This window comes from Chiloscyllium punctatum, chromosome 5 (assembly GCF_047496795.1).
Source record: "Chiloscyllium punctatum isolate Juve2018m chromosome 5, sChiPun1.3, whole genome shotgun sequence".
NCBI classification, from domain to species: domain Eukaryota; kingdom Metazoa; phylum Chordata; class Chondrichthyes; order Orectolobiformes; family Hemiscylliidae; genus Chiloscyllium; species Chiloscyllium punctatum.
In genome coordinates, this window is record NC_092743.1 from 36,742,170 (window position 1) to 36,764,618 (window position 22,449).

The 22,449-nt window shown below is 39.2% G+C and overlaps 1 protein-coding gene across 3 annotated transcripts in view; it reads left to right on the forward strand.

Moving 5' to 3' along the window:
* Positions 1-22,449, forward strand: part of LOC140476985 (ALS2 C-terminal-like protein) — a 104,593-nt gene that overhangs the window by 76,556 nt on the left and 5,588 nt on the right. For all 3 annotated transcript variants that reach the window (XM_072570038.1, XM_072570040.1, XM_072570039.1), the window contains 9 exons: positions 869-1,102; positions 1,765-1,849; positions 3,405-3,562; positions 7,094-7,150; positions 7,786-7,962; positions 11,966-12,008; positions 13,883-13,944; positions 14,696-14,845; positions 18,421-18,517. In XM_072570038.1, coding sequence (XP_072426139.1) covers positions 869-1,102; positions 1,765-1,849; positions 3,405-3,562; positions 7,094-7,150; positions 7,786-7,962; positions 11,966-12,008; positions 13,883-13,944; positions 14,696-14,845; positions 18,421-18,517 — 1,063 coding nt within the window. The remainder of the gene's footprint in view (positions 1-868; positions 1,103-1,764; positions 1,850-3,404; positions 3,563-7,093; positions 7,151-7,785; positions 7,963-11,965; positions 12,009-13,882; positions 13,945-14,695; positions 14,846-18,420; positions 18,518-22,449) is intronic.

The window sequence follows — 22,449 nt, forward strand, 5'->3', positions numbered from 1 at the left end:
GACACCCTGGAAATGCTCTCACTATGCATTTGCAAAATGCATGTGGCCAGTTGACAAGCCAGTACCGCCAGTGATGATATTCTATCTCATTTGATCATACTTATTCTGCTTACTTGGATACTGGCAAGGCATTTCACGAATGTGCATGAACAGAACTTATGGCATGTGCAATCTGAACTTTTTGGGTGTGTCGAGAGTCACAGCCAAGCTAATTAGCATTTAGGAAAACAAATAGATTAACTAAATAACTATGTTATGAGAAAACATCAACTTGCATTTATATAGAACCTCACTTTCCAAAGTACTTTACAGCCCACAAAATTTCTTTTGCAGTGATTCTTATCCTTATTGGAAAATGCAGCTGTGAATTATATGACTGTTGATTGTTGACTCAGCATTATTTTGATATTTCTTGTCTGTCCACGTGAGACGCAGGGCCTCAGTTTAAAGTCTCATCCAAAACATGGCAATTCATCATTTCCTCTGTACTGGCATAGTTGTTTTATCCTGTTTCTTTGATAATTCCTTGGATTCCTGCTGGAGTGCTGGTTGGAAACAGGTCAAATAACAATGGAATTTCAAGGCTGATATACAAAACAAGCAAACTTAGTATAAGAACAGAAAAATGCTGGAAATACTTGAGGTCAGAAACTATGGAGAGAGAAGCAGTTAATGTTGCAGCCAAGGACCATTCATCAGATCTAAAACTTTAACTATTTTTCTCTCTCCCTGAAGTCATTGTCTGACCTGAGTATTTCCTCCATGTTCTGTTTCTATTTCATATTTCCAATATACATAATATTTTGGTTTTCTATTAATAGCAGAGAAGGTAAGAGGCGATTTTATGCAATATGTTGTTCCATTCTAGGCAATTGGGCAGCCACATAACCCCAGCTAAAGATCGATGGAAGGGAATCTATGACCAATTTAGTGATTTCCTTAGTTCTGGCTCTGATGAAACTTCAATGGAATCCTTCCTTGGGTTTTACTCAAAGAACAGAGAACGACGGAAAAATCAGAACAGCAGGGCAGTAACTACAGAAGTGGAAAATGCCATGGAACATTCCACTGAAGATCCTCTTGATTTTTTGTCTTGCAGTAGGTAAGATTGTTTCCCTTTTGTTGTTTAAGTTAATGGTTTTGAAGGGGTTCATGTTCATTGGCTCCACCAGTCAACTGATGTTATACATGGTCTGTTAGTGGAGATGAGGAGTTCTACTCTAGTTTTTTGGAAGGAGTAAATGTACCTGTACCAGCTCCCTATTGTCCTAGCAATTATACCAAGACAAAATATTCCTACAGCTGTAATAAATTTCAAAAGTGCAATAATTTTCTTTGTTTGTACAATTACAATTCCATTGAGTGGGAGCCTTTCAGTTTATGGCTTTAAAATTCAAAATTGGAAAGATAATGGATCCTGGCATTTGCCATTTTCCGAAACTATAGATTCTTGAGAATCACAGCAGATCAGTGTGGATCCTGGGAGATGATGTTTACTTACAATGCCACATGCTACTGAAAATAGCAAACCTGGAATGCTAGAAACAATGTCAAATAAACAGGACAGATATATGAATGTTGATATGAATTGAGAATAACGCATTATTTATCAAGAATTTGTAAAATAAAAAGGGAGACCTTGATTCTATTAATCAAATTGGATTCTGATTCATGTGAAAAGGCTAAGACCTGAGAATAGTACCCCAGTTATCTCACCCACTTGTTTAGACACTTAGTTTGATGACTTATTTCCCATTCTTCTAGGTCAAATAGTACCACCCCTGAGACTCTCCCGCCAAACCAATGTAACTTCGCTGAGGGGAAACAGTTGAAGGAGTACCTGAGTGAGGTAAGCCATACAGGTTTATGCAAGGAAAGAATAAACTATCATTTATATAGCACCTTCATCATGAAGTTCCTTTTCTTTTGAAGTGTAGTCACTGTTGTCATGCAAGTGTTGGGCCACAGCTCAGTTGGTAGAGCTCTAGACTCTGTCAGAAGGCTGTGGGTCCAAGACTTGAGCACAACAATCTAAGCTGACCCTCCCAGTACAACACTATGGGAATGCTGCACTGTCAGAGGTGCTCTGTCTCCTCAGGTGAATATAAAATTCCCATGGTACTATTTTGGAGAGGAGTTAGACAGGGCATCCTAGTGAATATCTATCTCTCAATCAACATCATAAAAATAGATTTTGTCGTCATTAGCTGTTTTTGAGAGCATACTGTGTCCAAATTAGCTGCTACATTTTCTACATTATGTCAGTACTACATTTCAATAACTACATTGTTGGCTTTAAAATACTTTGGGACATCCAGGAGTAGTTGTGAAAGTTGCTATATAAATACAAGTTTTTATTTAATGTAGATAATTTTCAAGATCCTACAGAAAAAAGTATGATGCTATTCAAATAATCTATTTAATTATGCTCAAAAAGTGTGGTGTTGGAAAAGCACACCAAGGTTAAGCAGCACCCGAGGAGCAGAAGAATCAATGTTTTGGGCATCAGCCCAGCATCAGGAATGATTCCTGATGAAAGGCTTATGCCCGAAACATTGATTCTCCTGCTTTTCATAGAATCACATTAAACATCAAAATATTACAACACAGAAATTCACACTATTGCACGTCCATGCCAGTGCTCTGAAAGAGCTATCCAGCTGGTGTTTCAATGAGTCATAATTTTAAAAATATTTATTAAATCTTTCCATAATCTTCTCTGTTCTTAAAGAGAACAATCTTAGCTTCTCTAGTGTCTCTGAAGTCCATTTGTGGGACAGTGGTAATGTCACTGGACTTGTGATCCAGAGATGTAATCTAATGTTGTGGAGACAGTGGCTGGTGGAATTTGAATTCTGCTGGTAAAGGTCTAGCAGTGAAAATTATTCTCAGTAAAATGACCATGAAATAGTCATTAATTGTCCTTAAGAACACAATTGGTTCACTCATGCAATTTAGGGAAGATATGATTCCAGACCCACAGCAATGCTGTTGACTCAGAGTATTCAAGAAGATGTGTAACTCGGTCGTGGATGAGTTTACTCACTCTTAACTCCTCTCTGAATTGTCCTGTTATGTTTGTGTTCTTATGGATGAACAAGAAATGCTGGCCTTGCCAACAAAGTTCATATTCCATGAAAGAATGAGAGCAAATTGCCAAATCCATGGTGACTATAATTGAAAATGATATTCTATTTCAGGCCTAACTAGTGACTTATAAAGGTTTGATGATACCACTTTGCTTTCTTAGTTCGGGTTTCCATTTATACAGCCAAGGATCACAAATGCACTTTATTTTAGCCAATTTCTTGTTCATGCTGCCCCCTTAAAAGATTAACGTAAAAGAAAATGACAAAAGCAGAAAATGAATTTGTAAAGGATTTTCTATTTGCATTCTATTCTAGGCCTTTGCATCTTCTCGTCATCCTCTTGGGAAACTACTCCAGACATTAATTCTAGTATTTCAGGAGACATATTCTGGAATCTGTATGCATAAACGGTTACTCTCGATGGCACAGCAGGAAGTTGTATCACATGCTAAGAAACTCTTTGAGCTATCAAGGTCAGTATTAAACTTGGCATGCTTTACTAACTACTTCAGTCTAGATAGTCATTCTTTTCCATTAACTGTTTGGTCGTGGGCATGCTCATCCCTTGATAAATTTTTCAATTGGCTAGATCAGTGTTAAACTTTCAAAATATTTCTTTGGTTGTGCAAGCTATTATTTTAAAAGAAGTTTTAAGTGTAGATTGCTCACTAATAAAAGTAGCTAGCTACTTTTGATTTAAGATTCAATCAATCTGTATTGCTTAATATGATTCCATCAGTAAGCTCTCAATATAGGCATAAGAAGGATAGGGAATTGGACTTGTGTGCTACATGTGCTTTGCTATAAGGGAAAAAGGATGATATTAGGATGAAATCAGTAATGTTATTATGACATCTGTGGCAAGATCTGGATAGATGAGCATTTCCAACCCAAACATTGACAAATGTGGTAGATTGGAGAGCATAGTGTTGGAAAAGCACAGCAGGTCAGGCAGCATCCGAGGAGCAGGAGAATCGACATTTCAGGCATAAGCTCTTCATCAGGAGTGGTATTGTGGAGTGGCCTGACAATGGATCTTCGAAGTTTAACAGCTAAGCAAGAGTATACATTTGAATTGGTTGGTGGAATGGAGGGAGAAAGCTTAAATGAATCAACAGTATGGCTGCTTTGATACCCCGAGTTAAATGGAATAATTAGGAAAGTGCTTTGTTTAATTCCTGGTCTATTGGTGATTTTTAAGCCAACAATGGTGAAGGTCTTCCTTGAGATCCTGAGATTAGAATTTGATTTGGGCAGGGGTTTGGTGGTGCGAGTGGCAGCCTAAGGGTATGAACAGTCAACAGGGTAAATGATCTTAATTGTTATCCAGTGACTTATGTTGGGAAATACATATGAGTATGGAGACCTGTCTACTTTAGGAAAAGATCCTCCAAATTTATTTCCCTACATTTATCTTTCCTAATTGTGATGGTTCCAATGAAACCTTCAATGCCTAAATTGATATCCATTCTCCAAGTCACAACAGATGACTTAAGAAAGAAATAGTCAAAGGAATACAATACTGTCACTATTTGATGAGCTACTTGTCAGTCTTTGGTAAAGTAACACACAGTGAATCCATGTCTAAGGTCAGAGAATGTGAAATCAGGTTAAAACAGAAAATAGCTAATGGTTAAAGGTAGTTACCCCAACAGAAAAAAGTGAGGAAGTGGTCTTTCGGAGAGATGAGGTTTTTGCAATTTACCTCTATGGTGTGAACTTAGAAATCAGGAGTATAATTTAAAAACTTGCAGATGAAATTAAATTGAAATGTATAGTTAACACTGAGGAAAATGTGGCATAAGTACAAGATGACATAAAAACTTCAGAATAATCATATAATTGGCAAACACTAATGTAGATAAATGGAGGTGGTTCACTTTCTTAGAACATTAGGTCCACTTACTGCTTGAATTCTAAAAGTCTTTTCAGGAGAAATGGTCCCGTAAAAGTTCTGTAGAAGTGAATTATGTAAATAATAATTGACAGAAAAAAAGAATAAAAAAAGAATACTGGCTTCTTTGCTTCACTTTAAAGGAACAGAAATAGAGTCATAGAGATGTACAGCACAGAAACAGACCCTTCGGTCCAACATGTCCACGCCGATCAGATATCCTAACCCAACCTAGAACCATTTACCAGCACTTGGCCCATATCCCTCCAAATCTTTCCTATTCATATACCCATCCAAATGCCTTTTAAATGCTATAATTGTACCAGCCTCCATCACTTCCTCTTGCAGCTCATTCCATACATACACCACCCTCTGTGTGAAAAAAGTTGCCCCTCAGGTCCCTTTTATATCTTTAGCCTAAAACCCTAAACCTATGCCCTCTAGATCTGGACTCTCCCACCCCCAGGGAAATGACCTTGTCTATTTATCCTATCCATGCCCCTCATAATTTTATAAACCTCTATAAGGTCGGACCTCAGCCTCCAACACTCCAGGGAAAACAGCCCCAACTTATTCAGCGTCTCCTCATAGCTCAAACCCTCCAACCCTGGCAACTTCCTTGTAAATCTTTTCTGAACCCTTTCAAGTTTCACAACATCCTTCCGACAGAAAGGAGATCAGAATTCATGCAATATTCTAACAGTGGCCTAACCAATGTCCTGTACAGCCGCAACATGACCTCCCAACTCCTGAACTCAATGCTCTGACCAAAAAAGAAAGGCATACCAAGTGCCTTCCTCACTATCCTATCTACCTGCAACTCTACTTTCAAGGGACTATGAACCTGCACTCCAAGGTCTCTTGTTTTTCAAACGTGCAGCACCTCACATTTATCTAAATTAAATTCCATCAGCCACTCCTCAACCCATTGGCCCATCGGCTCAAGATCCTGTTGTACTCTGAGGTAACCTTCTTTGCTGTCCATTACACCCCAATTTTGGTGTCAGCTGAAAACTTACTAACTATACCTCCTATGTTCACGTCCAAATCATTTGTATAAATGACGAAAAGCACTAGACCCAGCACTGATCCTTGTGGCACACCACTGGTCACAGACCTCCAGTCTGAAAAGCAACCCTCCACCCCCATCCTCTGTCTTCTACCTTCAAGCCAGTTCTGTATCTAAATGGCTAGTTCTCCCTGTATTCCATGGGATGTAACCTTGCACACCAATCTCCCATGAGGAAACTTGTTGAATGCTTTAATGAAAAGAAAACTTAAATTTAGAATGAACCTTGCTTGGGCTACAATTGGACAATTTTGCTCAGCTCTAGTGTCCATATTTTAAAAATATTACAGACAAATTGTAGACAATGCGAAAAAGATTTACAAAGATACTACCATAACTGAGGAATAAATCACTGAAAGGCTCAACATGATTGTGCTCTTCCGTTGAGAATAGGGAAGGCTGAATGCTGACTTGATGGAGGAGCTTAAGACTGTGAAAGGATTTTATAAACTAGATATATGGCAAGTGTTTCACCTTGTGTTGGAAACCCCAAAACAGAGGTTATAAATGTAAAATAATCATTAATAAATCAAATTGAGAATGTTAGAGCATTTGTTTACTCAAGTAGTGTCTGGGAAGAATATGGGACTTTAAACCACAACTGGTTGAGGTGAATAGCTTGCATACATTTTAAGTGTAGCTGGGCATGTGAAGGAGAAAGAAAGAACTAGATAAGCTGGTGAGCTGGGTAAAGAGGAATGGATATAAGAGTTAAACAAACAAAATCAGAAATTGCTGGAACCAGTTTGAAAGAAGAGTCACATTTACTCTGTTTCTCGCTCCACAGATGCTGCCAGACCTGCTGAGATTCTCCAGCAAATTTTGCTTTTGTTTGTTTCTGATCTCTAGATCTTGCAGTTCCTTATTTTAGTTTGTGTTTGGAAAATTCTGTTTCATACAAACATCACCATAGATCAGCTGGGTTGAATGGCCTATTTCAGTGTTGTCGACTTCATATAATTCTATGATAGACCGATAACTCTAAACTATTAGTTTTTCTGAAAGAAGTCTTAATTTGTCTTTCTGTTAATTACTTTCCAGCTACTTCTTGCCCAAGTCACTGGTGAATGACCATTCCTCTCCTGAAGGTACAACCAGGTAAATCAGATTTTAATTGGTAAACTCATTATATAGGGAGATAAAGGCCAATATTTCATTTCATTTTGTATCAACGTATTAGCACAGACTAGAATGTACATTCTCTTTATATTTGAACAGCTGGCAAAATTATTTGCGCTGCTCCCTGAAGAGAAAGCATCCGATGAGTAATGTTTAACATCCAAGATCTAACTGCCTCTTGAATGATTCCAGAGTTTCTTTTACCATTGTTTGTCAGATATTAATCACTTTGAAGATGTGCATTTTAATGTTTAGAACTGTTACTATTGTGAGGTGATGTATTAAATATTAATATTGACATTTAGTGTGAAAGCGCTGAAAATGTGTTGCTGGAAAAGCGCAGCAGGTCAGGCAGCATCCAAGCAGCAGGAGAATCGACGTTTCGGGCATGAGCCCTTCTTCATGCCCGAAACGTCAATTCTCCTTTTCCTTGGATGCTGCCTGACCTGCTGCGCTTTTCCAGCAACACATTTTCAGCTCTGATCTCCAGCATCTGCAGTCCTCACTTTCTCCTATTTAGTGTGAAAGGTTAATTTCCATCAGTAATAGTTCAATAGCTGATCAAATTGAGTGTGTGAGGTATCTTTATTTACATTTGACCTTTCTGCCTGTAGAGATCATTTAAATGCTTACACAGCGACACTTCCCCTGATCTTGCCACGGTTCTATCCTGATCTTTTCATGCTGTATATGTTGTACCATGAGACAGAAGACTCACTGTACTGGAAGGGAATACTGCATCTGGAACTTCTTTCTGATACCAAGCTGCTGGAATTCCTTGAGGTACAAAAGTAAGTGTGGAAGTATGGACTACTGGAACTGCAGCCTTTCACAGAAGGTAGTTTAGTCACCTTGCATAAGAAAGAAATTGCATTTATATTACACATTTTAGAAACTCTGAACACCTTTTTCAAGTGCTTTGCAATCAGGGATTTTGAATTAATGTAGGGAATGCGGTAGGCAATCTTGCACAGCAACATAGTTCAAACAATATAGCCCTAATGAGGTAAATGATCCGTAAATCTGTTTTTGTGATATTGATTGAGAGATAAATAAATGCATAAGAGCCACCTTATCTAATTCAGATCCTGTCATTGCATTATTTTTACCATCCATCTAAGAACAGATGAAACCTATGCTTGATATCAGTTAAATATTTCAACTTGAAGTCTAGCTGTTGGAACAAAGATTTCTTGAGCTGGAAATAAGGATTTCAGCTTAATTCCAATGGGGCAAAAAAAATCGCAGGACAAAAATGTCTTAAATTTGGCTTTAGTTTGAAATTACTTGAGAACAGAAAGGAGAACTGCCTTGAAGTATGGAATTAAAGTAAATTATTGGGTAACTTATAAGAACATAAAACTTAATGCAAGAAAAAGTATTGATAGTGATGGGTCTCCAATCTAAGTATGTGTCCTTTTAAAAATTCTATTATTATACATTTAACAAGCTGAAGGAGTTTATTGCAAAACAAAGACAAAGTTGTTTTGTAGTGCCTTGTTACACTTTTTCCAAGCACCACAGAGCACTGAACATTCAAAAGTGTTATTTTTTAAGTGATTATTGTCAGGAGGCAACATGGATAATCATTCTGGCCCCAGCAAAACACCACCAACATCAAAAATATGAAAAACAATAGGTTGTTGACCAGATAGTTTTGCTTGACAGCAGCTTGTTTTTCAGCTGGCAAGTCATGTTAAAATTGTACAGGACATTGGTTCGACAGCATTTAGAATACTGTGTACAGGTTTGGTCGCCACATTACCAAAAGGATGTAGACACTTTGGAGAGAGTGCAGAGAAGGTTTACGAGGAAGTTGCCTGGTATGGAAGGTGCTAGCTATGAAGAGAGGTTGAGCAGGTTAGGTTTATTTTCACTAGAAAAAACGAGATTGAGGGGGGACCTGATTGAGATTTACAAAATCATGAAGGGTATCGATAGGGTGGATAGAGCCAAGCTTTTTCCCAGGGTGAAGAATTCAATAACAAGAGGTCATGCTTTCAAGGTGAGAGGTGGAAAGTACTTCACACGCGGCAAGTACTTCACACAGAGGGTGTTGGGTGTTTGGAATGTGTTGCCAGCAGAGGTGGTAACGGCAGGCACAGTAGATTCATTTAAGATGCATCTGGATAGATGCATGAGTAGGTGGGGAGCAGAGGGATACAGATGCTTAGGAATTGACCGACAGGTTTAGACAGTACATTTGGATTGGCTCAGGTTTAGAGGATCGAAGGGCCTGTCCCTGGGCTGTAAATTTTCTTTGTTCTTTGTTCTTTGTTCTAGGACTTCATGAGAACTTTGTGTCTTCCTCTTACATTTATTTGAACCATGAGAGCAGCGACTAGATGGGATTGATGTTCACAAGGAGGAGGTGTTAGAAATTCTGGAAGGTGTGAAAATAGATAAATCCCCGAGGTTGGATGGGATTTATCCTAGGATTCTCTGGGAAGTCAGGGAGGAGGTGGTCGAGTCTTTGGCTTTGATCTTTATGTCATCATTGTCCACAGGAATAGTGCCAGAAGACTGGAGGATAGCAAACGTTGTTCCCTGGTTCAAAAAGGCAGGTAGAGTCAACCCTGGTAATTATAGACCAGTGAACCTTACTTTTGTTGCGGGTAAAGTGTTGGAAAAGGTTATAAGAAATAGCATTCATAATCATCTCGATAGCAATAAGTTGATTAGGGATAGTCAGCACAGTTTTGTGAAAGGTGGATCATGCCTCACAAATGTTATTGAGTTTTTGAGAAGGTGACCAAACAGGTTGGTGAGGGTAAAGCCATTGATGTGGTGTAAGTGGATTTCAATAAGGCGTTTGATAAGGCTACTGTACAAAATACTGAGGCATGGGAGTGAGGGCGATTTAGCAGTTTGGATCAGAAATTGGTTAGCTGAAAGAAGACAGAGGGTGGTGGTTGATGGGAAATATTCATCCTGGAGTTCAGTTACTAGTGGTGTACCTGCAAGGATCTGGTTTGGGTTCCTGCTGTTGTTGATTTTTACATACGACCCGGATGAGGGCGTAGTATGATGGGTTAGTAAATTTGCGGATAACACTAAGGTCGGTAGAGTTTTGAATAGTGCCAAAGGATGTTGTAGGTTACAGAGGGACATAGGTAAGCTGCAGAGCTGGGCTGAGAGTTGATAAATGGAGTTTAATGCAGAAAAGTGTGAGGTGATTAACTTTGAAAGGAGTAACAGGAATGCAGAGTACTGGGCGAATGGTAAGATTCTTGGTAGTGTAGATCAGCAGAGAAATCTCGGTGTTCAGGTATATTGATCCCTCAAAGTTGTTACCCAGGTTGATAGGGTTGTTAAGAAGGCAGATGGTTTGTTAGCTTTTAGTAGTAGAGGGATTGAGTTTCGGAACTGTGAGGTCACATTGCAGCTGTACAAAACTCTGGAGTATTGTGTGCAGTTCTGGTCACTGCATTATAGGAAAGATGTGGATGTTTTGGAAAGGGTTCAGACGAGATTTACTAGGATGTTGCCTGCTCTGGGGGAAAGTCTTATGAGGAAAGGTTGAGGGACTTGAAGCTGTTTTCGTTAGAGAGAAGAAGGTTGAGAGGTGACTTAATTGAGACATGCAAGATAATCAGAGGGTTAGATAGGGTGGACAGTGAGAGCCGTTTTTCTCGGATGGTGATGGCTAGCACAAAGCAGCATAGCTTCAAATTGAGGGGTGATAGATATGGGACAGATGTCAGAAGGAGTTTCTTTACTCAGCGAGAAATAGAGGCATGGAATGCCTGCAACAGTTGTAGACTCACCAGCTTTACGGTCATTTAAATGGTCATTGGATAGACATATGGACAAGAATGGAATAGTATAAGTTAGATGGGCTTCGGATTGATTTCGCAGGGCAGTGCAACATTGAGGGCTGAAGGGCCTATACTGCACTGTAATGTTTTATGTTCTATAGATATATATGAACAAGGAACAAGAGTAGGCCACTCATCCCTTCAAACCTGTACAATAGAATCATGGCTGATCTGATTTTAACCTCAACTCTACATTCCTTCATATCCATGATAACCTTTTATCCCCTGGTAATTAAGAATCTATCTACTTCTGTCTTTAAAAAAAAATTAAAGATTCTGCATCCGTTTCCTTTTGAGGAAGAGTTGCCAGGAAATGCAACCCTCTGAGGAAAATAAAGCCTGCCTTAAATGGGTAATCCATAATTTTTAACTGATAGTTCTAGATTCTCCCACAAGAAGAAATCTCCTTTTCGTATCCACCTGATCAAATCCTCTCAGGACCTTGTTTTTCAATGAAGTCCCTTTGACTCTTTTCAAGTTTGAGGATACAGGCTTTTGGGACTCTGTATTAATATTTCATCCATAACTGTTGATTTGTTTGGAGAATTCCCTTTTACTTATTCAGGTCCAAAGCTTCTGAAACAAAGGCTGCCAGAAAACCTATAACTGTGCAAACAATGTTAAGGTTACGGGATTCTGTTCAAAGCTCACACATCATTTAAACATCTGCCACCAGTGTGACATACTGCACTTCAAAACTTCATTCATTGAGTGTGGCACTAAGAAATTATGCAAATACAAGTGTTATTGTTGTTGGAACAAATTGTTAGTCTGGTTCTAATGAAGAACCTTGCCATAGCTCCGAACCATACTGGAGTAAATGAGAATTGTTGCATATTATAGTGTGAGTGGCTCATCACCTGACTTTAGCTCATTGCCTCACTGCCCAAACTATATAAGGTACAAGTCACAAATGTGATTAAAAAATGATCTTGACCTGAATATCTTTATAGTTATATTCTTGTCTAATTCACAGGGACTTGTGGCCTCTTCAAGACATCCATCTGACAAGCAAACAGGTTAGCATACAACAACTTCCTTTTATCTCAAAGAGGTGGATTTAAGAGAATTAGAAGTTAATTAATTTTGGGCCACTCTTAATCTTGTTTCTGCTGATTGTAGAAATACAGCATATAAATAGAAACAATCCAACTCATTCATAGAAGGCAGCTGGTTGACTGACATGGAAAACAAATATCATATTTGCGTTTATGTGTTATGTGGAGGTGACTGTAGGTTAAGTCACAGTGAAGGTGATATTCAATTGCAGTGAACATCCAGTTGACAACTGATTCCATGGACTGTGCTCTGCATGTTGTATGAAATTAAACTTGCTGGTTGGAGCTTGGAGAACCAAGAGATCCAATCATGTTCTTGTAAAGCTGAGGGAAAAATTGGTTCCTGAAATATTTGGAGCTCGCATTTGTGCTACCCTTGGGCCCTTTAAAACTTGCTGGTTCAGCTGCTTAACATGCAGCTTGAGTAAACAGAACACCCATTCTGCCCATCAACCAATGAAATGTCCTGGTTAAATTAAAGGCAAAATAACTTTGGTCAACAAATGAGTCAAGAGATGTCAGCAAGGAAAATTGAAAGTCCAAAAGACTTGAAGAGCTATAAAAAGCAATATAGGATCACAAGGTGTGCAACAAAATGTAAGAAGCTGTAGTGAACAAAAGACTAAAGACATCTCTTTCTGTTAGAGAGGGAATTTCTTATGTATAGCTTGATGGTGGCCACTTCACAAGCAAGGGGAAAGGTGAGGAGGCAGATCTTCACAAGCTATCACAATCAGGATGGCGATTGAACTGGTGCTGTTATCTTTACTCTGTATCCCACTTTAGTCATCTAGTTGGCTGAGCTAGTGACTCCCGCTGTAACAAGATCATGTGAAAATAAACTTACACGTGCTATTCAACCTAATAACATTTTTTTCCAGACATGTATTAAATGAAATAGTGTGGTGAGGAAGAAGGTGGACTTGATAAATACAAATAAAGCTATAAGGAATAAAAGAAAGTGGCAGGCTTGATTGTTCAATGAATCTTTTGTATACATTTTCATAGTGGGAGAGAGGAGAACAATGCCAACAAGATACATTAAGTCAAGTGAAGCAATATAGTTGACTTAAAATGAGATTGAAGATTAAGAAATTAATAAAGTTGCAGATCCCCTCCCCACCCCCGCCATGGTTTTCAAATGAATGGGTGAAGAAATTTCAGATGCATTAATCATGATTTTTCATAGCAATTTGGTCATGAATCATGAGGAAAGCTATATTTGGCTTGGAAGAGATATAGTACACAAGAATAAAGATTATAGTACAATAATACATTTAGGGCTTAAAGAGTTAAATTATGATGTTAAAAATCACACAACACCAGGTTATAGTCCAACACGTTTATTTGGTAATGCTAGCTTTCAGATCATTACTCTTTCATTGTGGACTCCACAATCACCTGAGGAAGGAGCAGTGCTCCAAAAGCTAGTGCTTCCAAATAAACCTGTTGGACCATAACCTGGTGTTGTTGATTTTTAACTTTGTACACCCTAGTCCAACACTGGCATCTCCAAATCATTAAATAATGCATAAACATGGCTTTTTTCCATTGATTTTAGAAGATTAGGTGTTATAATTAAAGTATTTAGAACTAAGATATTAAATTGTATTTGATTGTATTTAAATTTGAGAGTATTGGAGATGCAATGGGGTATAATAGATGGCCTGCTGCATGTAAACAGTGAGCAGGTGAAACTACAAGGAAATTGAGACTCTATTTGACCCAGCTAGAAGATTTTATTTGGAATTATAATGGAGACTGAACATGGTGGTGGATCAACAGTACATGTTTGTACAACACTAAGGATGGAAAATCTTGTGTTTTGTACACAGAGAATCTCTGTTGTGAAAGACGTCTGCTTCACTTCTGCCATCTTATGTTTCCAAAAAATAAGGTAGGCACTGAGAAGGGAACTGTGGTTTTATTGAATGGTTTCAAAGTAGAAATCTGAAATAACACCGTGATATGTGGCTCTGTAGGATCATTGGGGGAGGCAATGACGTAGTGGTAATGTTATTCGACCAGAAATCCACATTTAAGTGCCAGGGTCGTGGGTTTGAATCCTCCTGCCCCACCAATGGAAATGGTGAAATATGAACTCCATTAAAAATCTGGAATTTAGCTAGCCAAATGGTGACCACTGTTGGTCATTGTAATTTCCCATCTAGTTCATTAGTGTCCTTTTAAGAAAGCAAGGGAAACCTGTTGTATTTATTTAGTCTGACCTATATGTGACTGCATACCCACAATAATGCGGTTGACTTTTAATTGCCTCTGAAATGGCCCTAGCAAGCCACTCAATTTAAGGGATAATTAAGGATGTGCAATAATTGCCAGCCCCGCTAACAATGCCCACTTCCCATGAGCGATTACAAACACAGTCTTTCATACGTTTACTACTCTCTGCCTAATGTTGATAATTTTTCCACCCAATTTGTCAAATTACTGAAATATGATCCTTTACCACTTAACAACATTGGGGTTCACTTCTTTATCCCTTTAGTGGTTGGTATTTAAGAATTGAACATATACAAATCTTCATAATTTTGGAAAGTATCAGGAAGAGACTGTAAAGCTTCTTGAATCTGCAGTTGTGAAAATGCTGTGGAAAATATAATTTGCAAAGTGTGAAACTCTCTCTGCAGTACTACAGCAGACCCTCAGGAAAAGCTGAATACCATCATGAAAACATATTATGAAATAGAAGGCACAGTGACTCGAGTGCTAAACAGAAAGTACAGTCTCTCCATGGATGACCTGCTGCCATTACTTGTTTACGTGGTTTCCAGGGCAAGGTAAGAGATAGAATTTCACAGCACTATCATGGGTTGAATGAGTCACAACATCTGGGTTGTGATGTGCTTTGGAAAGAAAGCATTGTTTTGGGATACTATTGAATCGTCAATATTTTGGAAACTAACTGGAGCATTACTCTAAAAGAATGTAGATTGGAGCACATGATCATTTACATTAGATAGTGAGGAGGGAGAGCTCTCCCTAATTAATTGAATAGCCTTCCCATAAATATGTACTTGATTGTAAAATTATTCTTGGAGGTTGACTCCAATTTCCCTGTTCAGCTGCTCCTTCTATCTGTTAACCATTGATGACCCTTATAGGTTTGAAGCTTGTCTTTCACCTACTTAAACTTGTGTATCTTGTCTTATATGCACATTTTAATTGTAAGTAATTTCTCAGAACATCATCTCAGAACTACATTTGCTGTGCACAGTTTTGATGACCACATCTAAGGAAAGATCATACTTTCATTGGAAATAGTACAGAGAATGTTTGCTCACTTTGTTCCATTTAATGAGGAGTTATCCTGTAAGAGATGTTGAGTCAAATGACCTTGTGCTCTGGGTTTGGGAAAAATAGATAGGGATCTCATTGAAAACACAAGATTATGAAGGCACTTGGCAGTATACAGGTTTAGGGTCAATTATTTAGTATGGGATGAGAAATTACTTTGCTCAGCACATTTAGGATCATTCAATTCTCTACCTTAGAGCATTGTAGATGTGCTATTGTTGAATATATTTAAGATTGAGATCAACAGATTTCTGATCTCTTAGGAAGTCAAGGTAGATGGAAAGCAGGAAGAAAGTGGTTTACCTGATGCAGCAATGAATGTGTTCTCTCCCTTAGCGTAAAAAAAAAGATGTGGATATCATGGTTTTGAAAAGCCAACAGACATCTATTATGGTGGTACAGTGGCTTAATGGCTAGCACTGCTGCCTCTCAGTGCCAAAGACCCAGGTTTGATTCCAGCCTCAGCCAACTGACTGTGTGGAGTTTACACATTCTTCCCCTGTCGCATTTGTTTCCTCTGGATACTCTGGTTTTCTCCCACAATCCAAAGATGTGCAGGTTAGGTGGAATGGCCATGCTAAATTGCCCATAGTATCCAGGGATTGCAGGCTGAGTGGATTAATCTGGGAAATATGGATTATAGGGTAGGGAGATGGGTGTGGGTGGGATGTTCTTTAGAGGGTCAGTATGGACCTGATGGGCTGAATTGCCTGCTCACAAACTGTGGGGATTCTAAAGTTATTTCACAAACAAGTATAATGTACAAACATCACATTCATTAGGAACATTGATGTCTGGGGTAATACTAGGCAGAGGAACATAATATAATACATAGAATATAGAATATAATACTTCAAGTGATTTTGAGGTAAAATGAAATATGATAGTGATGATATCATGACCATGTCTCTTACTTGACACATTAGCCTCTCAAAAACATACAACAGCTCCCATTTATCAAAGATTAAAAACTAATCCCAAACAGAGATATGTGGTCGGACATAGGTATATGTTACTTCAATAATTAGGCAAACGAGTAATACATACTTTACAAAGCTAACATTTCAAAATTCAGTGCAATGCTTTGAAGGTTTGACAACTTTCCCCAGTCTAGAGATTGTACACCTGTCTGGGGAGGTACAGGTCTTGTCTTCTGTTGCACTTGTTTGGCTATTTGGTAATCTTGTTGCTGGTTGGTGTCACTTGATATCATCACACAATCATCATCATCATCATCATCATCATGAGTGCTCTTCCTCACTCTTTGTGCATATTTGGTGTGTCATTCATTAGCCTCAGTTGGCTTCTCGTCCTTTTTCAATGTATGACCATGATCAGTAATGACGTTATATGGCCTAGGCTGGTTACATATTGTTAGAAACCTTTACTGGCACCCAAGTATTTGAACTTATAACACTCATTCTTTGCCCAGTGCACCGTTTTGTTATTTCTTTCTACTTGATTCCTCTTTATGTATCCCTTTCATTGTCCTATGTCTTGGAATGGTTAGGCAATTGGTTGGTGGGCAAGATTGTTCATACATGCTGTCTGAGGATTGGCTGTGATAGGGCTGTTAATCTCTTCTCCATTGGCATGATACGAAAATGCAGGAATGTAATGCAGAAATCTTGTCTTGCTCGATACTTAATAATCATCGATTTGATAGTATGGAGCATACTTTCCGTTAGACTGGTTGAGCATGGACATGGACCATTACCCACTTCATATGCATGTCTTTAAATAGTTAGCAGTTGTGTGACATTATCTGATTTGGGATACCAAATAAATTGAACATAGCACTCCTCATATCAACAATGGTCATACCTATTGTGTTACTAATGTGCCAAACATTGGGAAATTTGCAGAAGTAATCCATCACAAGTCATCTGCTTATGCACTGTGAATAGATCTGTTGATACTTTTATACAAGAAGTGAATGCAATGTTGTATAGCTGTAGAGGTTCCCTCACTAGGGTTGATTTGATTGGCATACTATATGCATTCATATGCTATTGAATATTCTGTTTCATCCCTGGTCAGTGCACACACTCAAATCCGAGCCTTCATATACATTTGATACCGATGTGGCCCTGATGTAACATGGGTATTATCTTGGTTTAATGCTTTTGGTATTAGGATTTGTTTGCCCCTGAAAATAACATTTGATACACCGTGTTCATCTCTGTAAAGCCAAAATGAACAAATTTTCTCAGATACTTCTTTAGTACTGAAAAACCATCCCTGGATAATAATTATCTTCTTGTAGTTCTTCATGTTCAGCAATCATTAATTGCAACTGTTAATGCTAATTCTGGTCAAATTAATAGTTGTAAGGGTCACCTATTTAAAACAGAAATAAGGTGAATATTTTTCTGAGGTTGAGTCTGGGTGGTATACGCTTCGGCGGGTCGGTGTGGACTTGTTGGGCCGAAGGGCCTGTTTCCACACTGTAAGTAATCTAATCTAATCTAATCTAATCTTTGGGTCTCCCTGAAAAGACGGTGGATGCAGAGTTCTCGCATTTTGTTAAGGCAAAGGTAAATAGATTCTTGTTAAGTAAGGTGTAGGGCATATGAAAGGATATCGAGATTAGGCAGGAATGTGGATTTGGCATTTCATTTGTATCAGCCATGATCTTATTGAATGACAGAAGGCCATGTGGTCTATTACTGTTCCTATTTTATGTTCTACAGACATTCCATTGCGATTACCTGTTCCATTACCCAAGAAGATTGATAAAATAGCATAGAGGGTTTAGCTCTGTCCAATCCATGTTTAATCCCTTCAAGAGCAATTTATGGGAAATCATGGAGGGCTGTTTATATTTTTGCCCCTTGATGGAAATGATTTTGGGAATGTTTGATGCTTTACTTTATCAAAATCTAACTGTACCCAATCTAGAAATGCTTAATTAATATCTCATCCATGCTTTGACTAACCTGGGATTGTTTAAAGGAATAATAGGCATTTTGATGAAAACATTTAGAGTAATGCAGACAACAAACACTAAATTAACAGAATGGATTCATATTTGACTTATCTTTTTCCTTCATTACAGAATCTTGCATTTGGGTGCAGAACTCCACTTGATACGAGACATGATGGATCCTTCCACTGAGGGTGGAATGAATGACTTCTTGCTTACTGCTCTTGATGTGAGTTAGCATAGATAGCATAACCTCTGTTGGCAGCAATCTGTTCTGGTATTATGGAGCTGTGTCTATTACTTCATATTGAAGAGTATTTCATTTGAGATGAGGGACCACCTACTGTCAGGGTACAGTTTAGATTAGATTAGATTACTTACAGTGTGGAAACATGCCCTTCGGCCCAACACCGACCCGCCGAACCGCAACCCACCCAGACCCATTCCCCTACATTTTACCCCTTCACCTAACACTACAGGCGATTTAGCATGGCCAATTCACCTAACCTGCACATTTTTGGACTGTGGGAGGAAACTGGAGCACCCGGAAAAAACACACGGGGAGAATGTGCAAACTCCACACAGTCAGTCGCCTGAGGCGGGAATTGAACCTGGGTCTCTAGTACTGTGAGGCAACAGTGCTTTGCTACCGTGCCACCCATGCGGTCAAGTTTTAATTCCAACATGACTTTTAGAATTTTAATTCTATACTGTTGTTGGCATGAGTCAAGAATCTTAGATACTGTAAAAATATAACAGATTCACCAAGATCATTCAAGGAAATAAACCAGCCCTTAACCTGCTGCCTTATATGCAACTTCTGCAATAAAGTTCACTTCTGGGCTGGAAGGCCTTTTTCTACATTTTTATAAGAAAATGCTTTGGTGTAGCATTGTGAGAAATACAATAAGTCAAAAGGTTATTGGAAACTTATCAAAATTAAATCAAATAAACATCTATGGTAGGTAGGTTACTTGAGAAGATTCTGAGGGATACGATAAACATGCATTTGGAAAGACAGGGTTTGATTAGGAGTAGCCAGCCTGGCTTTGTGAGTGGGAGATCATGCCTCCCAAATTTCTTAGAGTTCTTTGATTAAGTGACCAGGAAGGTTGACAAAGGCAAGACTATAGATAAAATATATATGGATTTCAGTAAAGCCTTTGATAAGATTCCACATGGTAGGCTGGTCTGTAATGTTAGATCACATTGAATCTAGGATATGCTGGCAAATTGGATACAAAATTGGCTTGCTGGTAGGAAGCAGAGGGTAATAGTGGAAGGATACTGTCAGACTGGAGGCCTGCGACTAGTGGTGTGCCTCAGGGCTCAGTGCTGGGCCCATTGCTTTTTGTTATCCTCATCAATGATTTGGATGAGAATGTACAAGGCAATTTAAGTAGGTTTGCTGATGACACTAAAATAGGCAGTATCATGGACAGTGAGAAAGGTTATTAGAAATTGCAGCAGGACCTTGATTGGCTGAGGAAGTGGGCTGAGAAATGGCAAATGGAGTTTTTGTAGATAAGTGTGAGGTCTTGCATTTTGGAAAGTCAAATCATGGTAGGAGTGTTATTGTGAATGGTAGGGCCTTAAGGAGTGTAGTGGAATAGAGGGATCTTGGAGTTCAGGTTCACAGTTCTCTGAAAGTGGAGTCATAGGGAGACTGGGCAGTGAAGAAGGCTTTTGGCACACTGGCCTTCATCAGTTAGGGCATTGAGTTTTGAGGTTCAGAAGTTATGTTGTAGTTATACAGGACATTGGTGAGACTGCACTTAGAGTATTGTGTTCAGTTTTGGTCACCTTGTTATAGGAAGGATGTTATTAAACTGGAAAGAGTGCAGAAGAAATTTACAAGGATGTTGCCTGGTCTCAATGGTCTGAGTAAGAGGAAGAGGTTGGACAAGTTAGGACTTTTTTCTTTAGAATGGAGGAGAACTGAGGGGAAAACTTAGAGGCGTATAAGATCATGAGAGCCATGGATAAGGTGAATACACTCAGTCTTTTTCCCAGGGTTGGGGAATCGAGGACTGGAGGGCATCGACTTAAGGTCAGAGAGGAAAGAATAAAAGGGAACCTGACAGGCAACTCTTTTTCACAGACGGTGATACGCATATGGAATGAGCTGCCAGCAGAGGTGGTTGAGATGGGTACATTAACAACATTTGAAAGGCATTTCGACAAATACACAGGATAGGTAAAGTTAGGAAGGATATGGCGAAAGTGAGGACTGCATATGCTGGAGATTAGAATCAAGATTAGAGTGGTGCTGGAAATGCACAGCAGGTCAGGCAGCATCCAAGGAGCAGGAAAATCGATGTTTCGGGTGGGAGCCCTTCATTAGGATTCCTGATGAAGGGCTCCTGCCCGAAATGTCGATTTTTCTGCTCCTGGGATGTTGCCTGACCTGCTATGCCTTTCCAGCACCACTCTAATAGAGGCATAGAGATTACCCGTTAGGTCTCTTTTATATCTTTCCCCTCTCACCCTAAACCTATGCCCCGTAGTTCTGGACTCCTCGACACCAGGGAAAAGACTTTGTCTATTTATCCTTCATAATTTTGTAAACCTCTATAAGGTCACCCCTCAGCCTCTGATGCTTCAGGGAAAACAGCCCCAGCCTGTTCAGCCTCTCCCTATAGCTCAAATCCTCCAACCCTGGCAACATCCTTGTAAATCTTTTCTGAACCCTTTTGAGTTTCACAACATCTTTCCGATAGGAAGGAGACCAGAATTGCATGCAATATTCCAACTGTGGCCTAATCAATGTCCTGTACAGCCGCAACATGACCTCCCAACTCCTGTACTCAATACTCTGACCAATAAAGGAAAGCATACCAAACGCCTTCTTCACTATCCTATCTACCTGCGACTCCACTTTCAAGGAGCTATGAACCTGCACTCCAAGGTCTTTTTGTTCAGCAACACTCCCTAGGACCTTTCCATTAAGTGTACAAGTCCTGCTAAGATTTGCTTTCCCAAAATGCAGCATCTCGCATTTATCTGAATTAAACTCCATCTGCCACTTCTCAGTCCATTGGCCCATCTAATCTTGACTTTAGAAGGATATGGGCCAAGTGCAGGGAAATGAGATCAGTGTGGACAGAAATTTTGTTTGGCATGGACCAGTCTGGGCCAAAGGGCCTCTTTCCATGCTATCGTACTCTAATACTCTCCATGACTCTGTCATTATTGAGAGTGATGATGCATCCCAGACTCACAGTACTTTTCTTTCCATAAATGACCCAACAAGACACTCAGTAACATTTGACAATGGGCAATAAATTTTGCCTCTGTGAAATAGAATCATACGGTTCCTACAGTGTGGAAGCAAGCCATTTGGCCCATTGAGTCCACACCACCCCTCCGAAAAGCAGCTCACCCAGAGTCACCCACCAGACAGTCATAGAGTCATAGAGATATACAGCACGGGAAAAGACCCTTCGGTCTAAGTCGTCCATGCCAACCAGTTATCTCAATTCCAATCTAGTCCCCTGTCAGCACCTGGCCCATATCTCTCCAAACCCTTCTTATTCATATACCCTTTTAAATGTTGCATTTGTACTAGCCTCCACCATTTCCTCTGGCAGCTCATTCCATACACATACCACCCTCTGAGCAAATAGGTTGCCCCTTAGGTCTCTTTTCTATCTTTCCCCTCTCACTCTAAACCTATGCCCTCTAGTTCTTGACTCCCCCACCCCAGGGAAAAGACCTTGTCTATTTATCCTATCAATGTCCAACCAAAGCTGGAATCAAACCGACGTCACTGGCACTGTAAGGCGGCAATGCTCACCACTGAGCCACCGTGCCACCCATGTCAGTGACAACGGATTAAAAATAATACACTTTTTGTTCAAGCAGTCGGCAGTCTGAATTAAGGATGAGAATTGGCAAGAAAATTAACATTTTTACATTGCCTTATGTCTTAAAGTTTTCAAAGTGCTTTATATTGCTTGAAACACAGTTACTGTATGTAGGTAACTATGGCAGCCATATTGACCTACGAAGTCCAACAAGCACCAATTTAATAAATAACCAATTAATCTAGTTTTGATTGAGGGACAAAAGTTTTTAAGAGAAATCTCTCTTGTTCTTAAAATGGCAAATTGAATTCTTTAATCGTCAACCAAATTGACATGGACACTGTTCACTAAAGAT